General features: G+C 46.9%; 1 protein-coding gene across 1 annotated transcript in view; it reads right to left on the minus strand.

Annotated features, from left to right (window-relative positions):
- LOC108665534 (transformation/transcription domain-associated protein) overlaps positions 1 to 12,854 on the minus strand; it is a 33,571-nt gene that overhangs the window by 16,434 nt on the left and 4,283 nt on the right. Inside the window, exons 7-14 of the mRNA XM_047881443.1 lie at positions 11,752 to 11,875; positions 6,667 to 11,273; positions 6,060 to 6,280; positions 4,996 to 5,779; positions 3,403 to 4,688; positions 3,094 to 3,195; positions 2,091 to 2,671; positions 1,348 to 1,506 (exon numbers count right to left, since the gene is read on the minus strand). Coding sequence (XP_047737399.1) covers positions 1,348 to 1,506; positions 2,091 to 2,671; positions 3,094 to 3,195; positions 3,403 to 4,688; positions 4,996 to 5,779; positions 6,060 to 6,280; positions 6,667 to 11,273; positions 11,752 to 11,875 — 7,864 coding nt within the window. The remainder of the gene's footprint in view (positions 1 to 1,347; positions 1,507 to 2,090; positions 2,672 to 3,093; positions 3,196 to 3,402; positions 4,689 to 4,995; positions 5,780 to 6,059; positions 6,281 to 6,666; positions 11,274 to 11,751; positions 11,876 to 12,854) is intronic.

Raw genomic sequence — 12,854 nt, forward strand, 5'->3', positions numbered from 1 at the left:
ATCAATACCTTCAAATGTCTTTAGGAAATATCTAATTTGAGCCAAACTTTTCGGAAGCCTTAACTTCAGAAGCAAGTGTGATGCATGCCAGTGAGTCAAACCTCGCTGTAATACAGGGCGATTCATTGAAACTTTCTGATTTGAAAGCTCAATAAAAAAATGAACTAGTGAAGATATCATTTAAATATTAATAATTAATTTTATTGAAAAAGGCATTACCAGAATTTTTATATTACTAACTTTTAAAGATTACATCGGACAACTGACGGCCTCCATTGCCAATGCATTCAGTTAGTCGACTTTTGAAGTTGCATTCAACTCGCTGAAGCATATTGACGGGTCTGGACAGCCATTGTAAACAATTGATAATTGTTAATGATTGATAGTAAACGGCATAATTGGCCCTTATTGCTTTGAGGAAAACGAACGCGCAGTAACGGTGACTGCTGTTCTGTACACGCAAACGATTAACGCCGTTTTTTGCCGTTTGATTCCAATAGGATGGAGCCATCGCCCACATAGCGCGATGTTCAACGTATTTTAGGAGAAAACTCTTCAGAGTGCCTTATCTTCATGAGAGGTGACCTTCTTTGGTCTGCACGATCCCCCGGTTTGGCACCACGTGATTTTATTTATGGGTTATCTACAATTACTTGAATTGTTTACAATGACTGTTCACGAACCCTACCTCATTTGAAGAACAACATACGCCAAGCCATCGCCAACATACCCGTCAATTTGCTTCTGCGAGTTGAACGGAACTTCAAAAATCTGCTAACTGAATGCATTGACAATGGGGCCGTCATTTGTCCGATGTCATCTTTAAAACTGAGTGATAGAAAAATGATATTTTATGTAATATTATGATATGTAATGATATTTTTACTACTTATTTTTTAATGAGCTTTCAGATCATGCAGTTTGCGAATTATCCCACGGAGGGAGATTTCTCATCACATAAAAATTCAATGAAACTTGAGGGACGAGGTGCAGGTAACGCGCCACGCAGCACAGGACGTACCTCTGGAAGAGGCGAGGGCCCTTCTTCAGAGCAGCACAGGACGTACCTCGGGCAGGAGGGGAGAGCCCTTCTTCAAGGCATCACAGGACGTACCTCGGGCAGGAGGGGAAGGCCTTCTTCAGAGCAGCACAGGACGTACCTCGGGCAGGAGGGGAAGGCCTTCTTCAGAGCAGCACAGGACGTACCTCGGGCAGGAGGGGAAAGCCCTTCTTCAGAGCAGCACAAGACGTACCTCGGGCAGGAGGGGAGAGCCCTTCTTCAGAGCAGCACAGGACGTACCTCGGGCAGGAGGCGAGGGCCCTTCTTCAAGGCATCACAGGACGTACCTCGGGTAGGAGGCGCGCTCCATGGAAGCGAGGGCGTCCTTCATGGCAGGCCAGTCGGGCACTCGCCATGCGGTGTCCAGCACCAACTGCGGCAAGCCGTTGGCAGGGTCGGAGCCGAACTCCCGCACGATGTCCCACTGGTTGAGCTCCTTCGTGCACCTGCAGACCCAGAGGGGTGATCACGGCGGGCCAGCATTTGCGACGAGTATTCGACGTAATGTCATATTAATAATAAACGTAATAATAAAAAAACTAACATCACTATAAACTAACTGACTTCACAATAAACGGATTACCGTTGCAATAAATGAACCAACGTCATAGTGAACGAACTAACGCAACTATAAAGGACATAAATCGTTAGCTACCCGTCCGGGCAATATTGTCAGTTAAGCAATGACCGTCATTTCGAGGAGAAGACTTCTTAGTTTCACCTAGTGTATAATATAATTGAAGTTAGCACTGCTGCAAAAAAGTCAAAACTCTGCTTAATAATGGTGATTAATTTGCTAAACAACATTGAAAAGAGTGAATAGAAATAAATTTTTAGAGGCCTAAGGACCTGAAATGAAATTTTTTTATTTAGACTTGCAGATGAGAGACGAATAGTTGAAATTCAAATTGTCAGCCCAGCACTTGGCTATGGAAAGCTTACGCCACGAGACAGGAATAAGCTCGTAAGTCAGCAACACACTCCTAGCGTGGTGCAGCCGCTTTAAGCCGAGCCAGCTCGAAGCTCTGACCTGAGCCAGCACGAAGCTCTGACCTGAGCCAGCATGAAGCTCTGACCTGAGCCAACATGAAGCTCTGACCTGAGCCAGCACGAAGCTCTGACCTGAGCCAGCACGAAGCTCTGACCTGAGCCAGCACGAAGCTCTGACCTGAGCCAGCACGAAGCTCTGACCTGAGCCAGCACGAAGCTCTGACCTGAGCCAGCACGAAGCTCTGACCTGAGCCAGCACGAAGCTCTGACCTGAGCCAGCACGAAGCTCTGACCTGAGCCAGCACGAAGCTCTGACCTGAGCCAGCACGAAGCTCTGACCTGAGCCAGCACGAAGCTCTGACCTGAGCCAGCACGAAGCTCTGACCTGAGCCAGCACGAAGCTCTGACCTGAGCCAGCACGAAGCTCTGACCTGAGCCAGCACGAAGCTCTGACCTGAGCCAGCACGAAGCTCTGACCTGAGCCAGCACGAAGCTCTGACCTGAGCCAGCACGAAGCTCTGACCTGAGCCAGCACGAAGCTCTGACCTGAGCCAGCACGAAGCTCTGACCTGAGCCAGCACGAAGCTCTGACCTGAGCCAGCNCGTAAACATCTTAAGGGCCTGCAACACATAAACATTTTAAGGGCCTGCAACACGTAAACATTCTAAGGGCCTGCAACACGTAAACATCTTAAGGGCCTGCAACACGTAAAAGCTTCAACATCAGCTTTACGCACGCTCTAACCCATTCACTTTACATCCAATGGCCATCCACAGCAGAAATTTTCCAGTCATACCGACTTCTAGATACAAAAACCGACTGAAACATAGAAACATTAACAAGGAAAAACAGGAAAAGTGCGAAAATAAATAATTATAAATAATCGAAGAAAACCAACTGAATCTTGTGCAACAACTTCTAAGTATTTTCCCTAAAAAATTTCAATGTTAAACTCCTTTCCATGCCTGTTAATGCCTGGACGAGATCTGAAAAGAGAATTTTCTGACCCCTGATCCCAGCATAAAGCTGATGTCGAACTCACCAGTTTGGTCTCTGGGTAATGGGCGTGCGTCTGCCACAGCCCCGCCCAGAGGTCCTCCTCCTTCATCAGCGAGTACAGGTCGTGCAGTCCAAACAGGGCTTCCTGCTCGCGTTTAGGGCAGCGCATTATTCCACATGCAGAAATGGCTTGCATGTGAGCTAATTTAACATGGATATTATCGGGACAGGTTGACACCGACGCACATTTCAAAAGGATTCTGATAAAAAATATTGATTTATTTAAATGCCTGGATTAATATTAATAGGCTTGTAAAATGCGCTTAGAACGGATCATAATTCTATTACAAACCTGCTGCAGGGAGAGGATGGGGTCCAAATACTCGGAGTCGCGCTTGATGGCAGAGAAGGGCACCTGTCCTGCCTGCATCAGGGCCTCGAGCTGCAGGCACATGCGGTGCCACAGGTTGTGGCCCTTACCGAGGTACTGCAGGAGGAAGGGACGCATTGGCACGCTCGGCTGGCACAGACAAAGAGCTTCTACGAACGTTTGAATGGCAGACGGATGGCATTCTTTCTGAACGATGTGGGTACCGGACGAAACGAACGGAGGAATTTCCTTGCTTAACGACTGCTGCTGTTTCTCACTAAGAATCTTCCAAATACGCGGGAATAATTGCTTCCAAACCCACTCAGCCAGACTTGTGTCCATATGACAGAGCTGAGCGGTTCCTGCTAAGAAGTGGCTTGTGTAAACTTCATTGGCACTTTGATAGAACTTCCATTGTGTGGAGATGAGGTTTTGCAGTTTAGCTCGCGAGTTTGGAGAAGAATTTCGTCCACCCGAGAGTGAACCCTCACCGGGAACCGTGGAAGATAATTCCATGTCAATATCTTCTTGATTATTTTCCGTCGACGTGCTCACAGATGACGAATCCACGTCTTCTTCTTTGACGTTGGCGAGCATGGAGAAGAGGGCGCGGTCGCTGGCCTCGGCCCAGCCCACGACGGACGTGACGCTGGGCAACATAATGTCACTGCGCGACACTTGTATGGGGATTTTATCGTGTGCTGTACTGAGCAATATTTGGATACACTGCTTGATCCAGTAGTGAGGACCGATGTTCTCCCAGTTCTGCGAGCAGACGATGTAGAGCAGGCGACTGTAAAGCCTACAAGGCATGCTATCCTGAAACACTTGCAGAAAACTAGCGCGTATTTGTGGTTGAGTGCATCTGAGACCGGCCAGAAATGCAGTCTCAAGCTTGCTCACAAGCTCAGTGTTCCTCAAATGTTCGTCACGGTACACGAAGAGAACAAGGTTCAGGAATTGCGCCATCATTTCGTCATCCTGAGCAAAGCGCTTCTCAACGTACTGCATTAACTTGACCAGTAGGATGCTCTTCTCACGCAGACTTGGCGCCTGGTTTGACGCCGTTGGGGCGGTTGGCTTAGCACGCACCCACTCACCCACCACCTTCGTGATGGCCTTCATCACCTTCACGTCCGGGGTCTTCTCGACGAGACCCACCAGGATGTTGCCGATGAAGATCTTCCTCATGTCGACGCCCATGACACTCACTCTGTTCTTAACGAGCTCCAGCAGCACGATGAGCGCCTCTACACGATTTGCTTCCCCTAAAAACAGTTGATTTTAATTGCACACATACAGATGAAATTAAAATTTATTATTCAAAATAAGTCTTCAAAAATATGTGTCATGGAGGTATAAAGCACAGCACAACAGAAAACTATAGTAAAGCAATCCACAAATTAATACTTATCGATTGATTTTGGACATTTATGCAGAAGTAGGTATCATTCACAAAGTATAACCAGTAGCTTAGACGTACATTATTTCCAAATAAAATATAAATACACGAATTTACTAAATAACCCATGAAGTATGTTACCGGACACCCGAAGATTGTTTAAAGATCCTCACCTGCTGCGTCAGGGCCGATCTGAGCTGGTGTGATGTGGTCCCTGGTAATTTTCTGCAGGACCTTCATGATGGCCGTCATAAGACGGTCCAGATGCTGCGTCGAGTGTTGAGCCAGCGCCCTCATGACCATAAGGGCGGGGTACAGGGTACCCACGGCGCCTGTTGTGCCACGGTCGTGGTTGGCCAGTGCCTCCTGCACCAGCTTGGCTGCACGGGTGACAAACTCGTCCAGTTCATCAACACCGAAAGTCGTGAGCAGAGTTGACAAAAGAGGATGAAGAAGACGGATGACGCGTGGATTGGAGCAGGAGCAACATGATAGGAGTCCGCGGTAAAGACTCTTTACGGCTGCAAGCATTTGTTCCTTCTTGAGCTTCCCTACGAGGTAAGTTAGAAGCTCAAGACCGGAACAAACATTACCTAGACTGTATTGGGGAGTTTCTAGGCCCTGGAAGAGCTTATCCAGCCAAGCAAGCTTGGGATCAGCATTGGGCCACACGACCAGGGCTCTTTTGAGCAGAAGTGAGCACCTTCTGGACAGAAGCTCGCTGGCTGTAGCTGCAGGCAGGGGCGGGGAAGCGTTGGGCAGAAGCACTGATGTGGCGCTACTAGTCTCGTGAACTTGGCACGGTAAACGAACCAGAAAGTAGACGACCGTGTCTGCATGCACGGCAGGTCGGTACTGGTCCAGCAACGTGCGTCCCTTCATGCGGGTCTCTACTGCCGGCGCCACGACGCCTGCTTTCTCGTCCGCTACTCGACGTTCTTCCCACTTGATGCACACCTGCTCACAGACCTTCAAGTAAATCTTACGTGGATGTTTAAACCTGAAATTTAATGGCATTAACTAAGTAAATAATAACATTTTTAAAACTAATGAATACACCAACTATTGCCGGCATATAAGAATCATAGTTTCACATGTTGGGTCGTGATCAAAAAGTTTATAAGCTCTGGAACTACTTAATGTTCAAGTAGTTAACCTGGAACAAAATTCCTTTCGAACAAAAACGAGATAAAATACAATTATGAGATGCAATGAATGCGCTGGTTAGAAGCATCACCTCTGCGAGGTCAACAGCCAGCCTCTTCTGGTCCATATTGGCAGTGATGGAGAAGCCAAGCTTGTGCATGGCGCTGGTGATGTGGTGGACGAGGTGTTGGCGCACCGGCTGGTACACGTCCACATGGCGCACCACCAGCTGAAGGATGTGCACCAGTTGGCCGATGCTGTGGCCTTCTTCTACCAAGATCTTACGAGTCCAGTGGGTCAGCATTGTGTTGCCTGCAATAGCAAACATTGCATGAAATCACGTGTCCACTGCGTCAACGAACATTGTTTAGCCAGCATTAGCAAACGCCTGTATGCTTTTAAAAGGTCAAATGAGCAAGCAGTTCGTAGCTTGCACATTGCTCTTAACATAACGTTTCTCTGACAGAGATAAAAATAAACGACGAAACAATGTTGGCGACATTAAAAATCAGACGACACACAAGCAACTGGACATTAAATATCAAATAATTATTGATATTATTAAATATTATTTAAATATATTTAAATTTTTATTTATATATTATTTAATAATGTTAAATTTTAAACAGAATTTACGAAAAATAATTAGGCAAATTCATAATTCCTAAAGCAGTGATCAATAGACACAGAATGCATACCGTCTTCCATTCTAGCAGGCATGGCGGGAGTAAGTATCTCCAAGGCTTGTCTGACGACAGTTCTGGCCTCCATGGCGTGCGCCTTGAGGAGGCTGTGGAAAACTTGCAAGACGATGCGTCTGTTGATGGCGAACTTGGCGATGATATGCGAGAGCAGCAAATGCCCGTGATACTTGGTGGCTGGGTCGACGCAGTTCTTCGCTAGCAAGCACGGCCATGTGAAGGTCATGAGACGACGTAACTTGTCTCCTTGTCTCATCTTCTCACCCTGACGGTGGCTGCTGTCATCGTGGAAATAGTTAGAAGCTTTCTCCACCAAAAGACATGACAACTGTAATAACAGGATGCGTAGCGCGTCGATGAAGTGCCCGTTGTTGTCTGGGTTCATGATTTGGTTGATGAAGACCGATACGATGTTATCGGGGGAATCAATGCAGGGAGTTTCGCTATTGCTGATCAGCAGATCGCGTTCGCCACGCTCCAAGCTCACAGAGAAGCTGGGGATGATGATGTACTGCAGAACGCAGGCCTTGAGTTCTTGAACAACTGAGCCATCCACAAACAGTTGCACAAACTCAAAGAACGCTCGACGCTTCCACTCGACAGCATAAGTTTTCGCCACAGTTTCCTCAAGGAACTCACGGAGGAATTGAAATTCGGGAATGTAGCGTCCAATGAACGCTTTGACCAATTGGAACAAAAGGGGAATATCGTCACTGTGGTTTTTGTAGTAGATCAGCAAGATAGAGACGACCATTCGAGGAATCTTCCAGTGGCTGAATTCAACGGTATCGCACATTATGTGCTTCTCGTGGAAGTCTTCAGAGTTCCAGAGGTCACGGATACTCTGCAGGAGTGCGGGCTGCGTGTCAAGCCAGGCGTTGTTGTGGCGAGCGGCCAGCAGGGTCATTCTGATGGCCAGGAAATGTTTCTGAGCGCTGAACGCCGGTGTCACGTCAGTTTCTGACATCAAAGAGAGCAGCCTATCACCCAATAGCTCCATCTGACTCCGCAGTGGAGCGGAAATCGAGTGCCGAATAATGTATTCCAAGTAGCGCCCACACTGTTCATTGCCAGCATGAGCTGGGGAGAGGAAGAGTTCGAGAGTTTCGACGGGATGGAGGACGAGGAAATTGACGAGTGGCTCACGTAGTGGGCTTCCAGCCTCAATGAGAAGTGCACGCTCAGCCGCCATCACTTTAGTAGCCATGCGCTCAATGGAGCGCGGTGAAGTTTGCGGCATGCGGTGGAACAGGTCTAGGATGCTGGCCGCAAGTTGCAGCTCGGCGGTAGATCGGGGATTGAGGGCGGCACTGTCGAGAAGATTGCAGCAGTACTGCAAGAGTTCGTTACACACGAATTCTGTGAAGAGATTAGGGAACAGACGTGAGATGTATGAAATCTTGGAAACCATTTGAGGAGAAAGACGAGTCATGCTGTTGCAGATCTGGGACACTAGAGGGCGGACCACAGCTGTGATGGAGTCGGAGGGCGCTCGGCCGTCCAAAAACTTCTGGAGGCCCTCGAAAGCAGCTTCTTGAATTTCCGTGTTGTTGCTTGTAATTAGCGCTTTGTAGATGGAAGTGAAGATCTTGTCTTGTGAGACATGAATGTAGTGACATGTAGAAAGCGCGCGGAGAGCAGATTTTTTAAGCGGTATCAAGCTGCTCACGTTTTTGTAGCAAGAATACTTTCTGAGATGCACATCGTCAAAATCAACGAGATACAATAGCTCATTGAGGAAGACTTTGTGCTCTTGAACATTAGTATCGAGTGTGAACAGCCTGGGCTCGAGAGTCGTGCAGAAAGTATTACCTTCCATGAGACCAATCTGGACATTGGCAGGCTGATGACGCAGGAGGTGTTTCTTCGGAGGGATCATGTCAGCCAAGACTTTCTTGTGAGGCAACATGACCTCCGTTACGCCGCGACCAGTAAGTCTCCCTAAAAGGTGAAGAGATTGCATAGTCTGTTCCCTAACGATAGTGTTCGATGAGGTAACTTGAAGGACAAGTTCTTGAGTGACCTCGTGCAGAGACTTCTCTTGCATGACCAGCATCTCTTGAGTGTCATGTGGAGGTTGAAGAGGAGAAGCGCACTGCAGTAGTATTTTCTCTAAGTTTGTCTTGGCCATGTCGACTGCGCCAGTGGAAACTTCACCAGACAAGTCCATCATGACGTACATGAGCGCCCTCAAGAAGGCAAACTGGTGCTGCAAGACCCACTTGAGTGGCATGTTCTCACACAGGATTTTTATGGCGAGACAACCGCCGTGTTTAGCATACCAAGCTCGTTCGTAGCACAGCTGGCACATCTTCACGGCAAGATACTCCATCAGTGGCAGTCGAGAGGCTCGTTCTTTGCTTCCAAGGATGTCACTAGCGGCGCTGATGATCAACATCAGAGTCACATGACCAGGTTTGCAAAGTTCCTTTTCTTCATGTCCCATAACGACAGCGAGAGCGTCAATCAGCACGTACGGATCCATGCCCTGAATCTTGTTCTGGACATTGAATGGTGCCGCCTGCTGGACGACGGCGACCATCGTATAGTGTCGTACCACGGACACGACAGTTCGCAGCACCTGCTTACTCAGTTCCTTGATGGCTGCCGTGACGAGCATCGCAGTCAACGCCATCTGGTGAACTCGGCGAGCTGCCTCGTCACGGCACTTGTATGGTTCAGAAGCTGTGATCTCTCCATCTTTGAAGCTTGGGTGGTTAATTAGCTTCAATAAAAGGCCTCGATCTTGGTCCTTGAGCATAGATCCTATGAGGAAGCAGCGCACAACTTCCCAGCATTGCTGTCGGTACCAGGGTTCCGTCGTGGACGTTTTCAATGCATTGAACGCGACTTCAATGATCCTTTCAACAGGAAGTAATATAGGCATTTTGTGTTCAGCGAACTGGACATTGATGCATGTACTCGGGATTTCTTGTTCTTCGTAGGTCAGTTTTTGCGGCTCAATCATCATTTTTCTGTTTCCGCCTCCAAACTTGCCGAGAACGCGGAAGGCAATTTGTGCAGTGTTGTCGTTGGGGTTGCGCAGGGTTTTCCACAAAGCCTGCATGAGCTCAGCTCTAACGGGCTGGATGTGTTCGTACAAGAAATCAGGTTGAAGATTGTCGACACAAAGTTCGAGTGTTCGCAGGCCCTGGGAGATAAGCATGTGGGAGCCGTTGAGAGCAGACACAAGCGGATCCATTAACATGGGCAGATATGGCAGCAAGGAAGAGAGACGGACGGGTACAGTCAGGCACAGCTCCACGAAAAGATCCTTCATGTGCTGTTTGTGCAGACCGCTCTGCAGGCTATTGAGGCCTTGCAATAATGTAGGCAATAGAGGAAGAAACTCTTGGTATAGCAAATCGTGACTACCTCCCCCAATAGACCGAAAGAGCGCTCGCAGAAGCAGGAAGTAATTGTACGGTTCTTTCGCACTCATAGCCAACTCCATGGATTTGTTGACAATCTGATGCAAATGAGGCTTGAGCATTTGTTCATTTGGAGTAGCGAAGAGCGATACACTTCCGAACACCAGCTTAAAGAGTTTTAAGTAGAGGCTTGACCGTTCCACGGGCTTCCCCATCTCTTCCATGTGCTTGAGGAGGTACTCCACCAGAATAGTCGCGAACACAGGCGATGGAACAGGATTGGCAAGAAACGTGTTCGCTACCCCTTGGAGAGCATTATTCAGGTGGATCCTGTCAACAACGTAGTCGATGGTGGTAGAGAATATTTCTCTAAAAGTCGCTGGATTAAGTAACGTAAAGACGCCCGCGAAATGTTCGAGAACATCTTTTTCTTCTTTGGATCGGCCAGCGGTCGTGACTGCCGCGCCCCGCTGGGGGGAGGGACCATGGGCGGCCCCCTGTGTGGTACCAGGGGTGTTGATGGCGTAAATGTCCAGAGCTTGCATCGCCCACTTAACAAACCTGATGAATATCAGGACCTCTTTCGGTTCAAAAATTTTCTCGCCATTAGAATGTTTCTCGGCGCAGAAACGCGAATTCGTATACCCCCATGTGATGGTCTTGACGCCTGAGACCAAAGTCTTGACGAGGGCTTTGCAATCAGGCACACTATAATTTTGAGTGACATTTGGAGGTGCGCCAAGCTTCTGGATTTGATCTTTTTCTTTAGCGTTCTCTGTATCTGAGGAAGTGCAAGAAGTGGCACCAGGTCCGGCTGAAGCACCCAAAGGAATCTTTGAGTCCTTAACATCTTCTTGTTTGATTTCCTGGCCAGCGTCCAAGCCATTGCTTGAGCTCGACCCTGGCGTGCTGCTGGGCGCAGAAGTAGCAGAGAAAGCTGACGGTGTCGCACCAACGGCTTCTTTTTCTGCGTGCTTCTGTTTCAAGTAAGGAACCTGCAGCTGAGCTATGGACTTGAACTTATCAACGAAAACCTGCAACATGCGGATGAGCAAGTCTTTAGGAAGCATCGGGTCGTGGCCATCATCATGGTTGTAGGTCCTGATGCCATCCACCAGGTTCAATAATAACTTGCAAGACATAGTCTGGATGCTCGTAGGTAGTGTCTCATCGTGGATGTTTTTCGAAAAAAGATGTACTGCGCGATTCAACGCTTGTAAATTCAGCTTCGTCCTAAAAAAAACCAGCACCATGTTATATTTGTGATTCGTACAGTAATGACAAAATATGGTTACATGAATGACACACGAATATCGTCATACCAAATAGACAAGAATTTTAAAGCAGTAAACAAACCAATCGTAAAATGAACGAAAGCAGAGAAAGCTCATCGATACTCATCTACATGTATATACCCTGGGACGTCACACACACATATACTCAACACTCCTTTCACGCCACTAAACTTCTGGTACGTAGAAATCGCGATCACAAGAAGTTCGCTAAGAAATATTCTACTTCTACATTTTCTCAATGATTTTCTTTTCTTCTCAATGATTTTCTTTTCTTCTCAATGATTTTCATTTCTTCTCAAGCAAATAGCATGAATGTCTTCTCAAGCAAATAGCATGAATTTATTCGTAAGCAAATAGCATGAATTTCTTTCTGCTCAAGCAAATAGCAAGAAGAATGAGCATGCAGACTGCCGCACCTGACGTGGTGAACCAGATCAGCTAGCGTAGAATATGCCAGCGGTCGCAGCGTCTCGTGAGCGGTCCACCCGCTTCCGAACAACAGCTTTTCATCGAACAAGCGATCGATGTGAGGCACGAACTCTGGCGGCAGGGTTAGAAACTTGGATCAGTATTACATATTATGCCTCACGGGTAGATGGAAAATGAAATGTTCATCAAAAACGTAATTAATATAAAGATGTGAAAGATTTTTTTACCTTTTAGACAAAACATTGAAAAAGTTTGCTTCATAGCTTGAAAACAATAATTTGGTTGGACGTATAGTAACTATTACAAAAAAAAAATACATGATAAGTGGCGATGAGCCGTTCAGATACTGGATATTGTACCAGAACCACTGTGACTTATCATAACCAAATTCGCATGCTTTAAATTATTTACTCCTTCGTAAGATTTCAATTGCTTCATTTTTTTGGATAACTACCTAATTCCATCTTTAATAAAATGTACTGGAAGCATCTAGACTCTGTATCCACGATACCCGTGCAATTCGAACTGCCATGCTTGATAATTTTTATTGACTTTGATACACTTTTAACATACGAAACTAGTCATAATAGTGTTTTACTATCGTATTACTGATACCATATTAATAAACGCCTCATCAGGTAAACTATTTCATTATTCTCAAAATTTTATCCTCCGCCATGACAGAGGACAGCAGAACACACAGAAGCGGCGCTTCTCTGACGTACTTCAGTGTGTGTAAGTGAGGCATGAAGCTGAATAGGAAAGGCGCGTCGTAGGGAAATATCAAATACGCTGTTTATGCAGCGAACGATTGTACCTAACAAGACCAGTTTATGGCAACATTTAAACTCAAAAGTGTGCGAGCGGCCATTTAATTTTAAATAAAAGTTTTACAGGTCTGGTGAAGAGACGACGGTGCACAAAGAGCAGTACTATTAAATCTTGCTGAAGTACATGGAGCGGCCTTAATAGACAAAGCGACCGACTCCTCGTCTGTGATTGGTCGGTTTAGCTTAGAAAAACCTTCAGTGATCGGCTGACGGAGTATTAAACTAGTATCCATTTTTTATAGTAAGGTCCCAGAATAGTA

Source organism: Hyalella azteca, unplaced genomic scaffold (genome assembly GCF_000764305.2).
Source record: "Hyalella azteca isolate HAZT.00-mixed unplaced genomic scaffold, Hazt_2.0.2 contig7978, whole genome shotgun sequence".
Lineage (NCBI taxonomy): Eukaryota > Metazoa > Arthropoda > Malacostraca > Amphipoda > Hyalellidae > Hyalella > Hyalella azteca.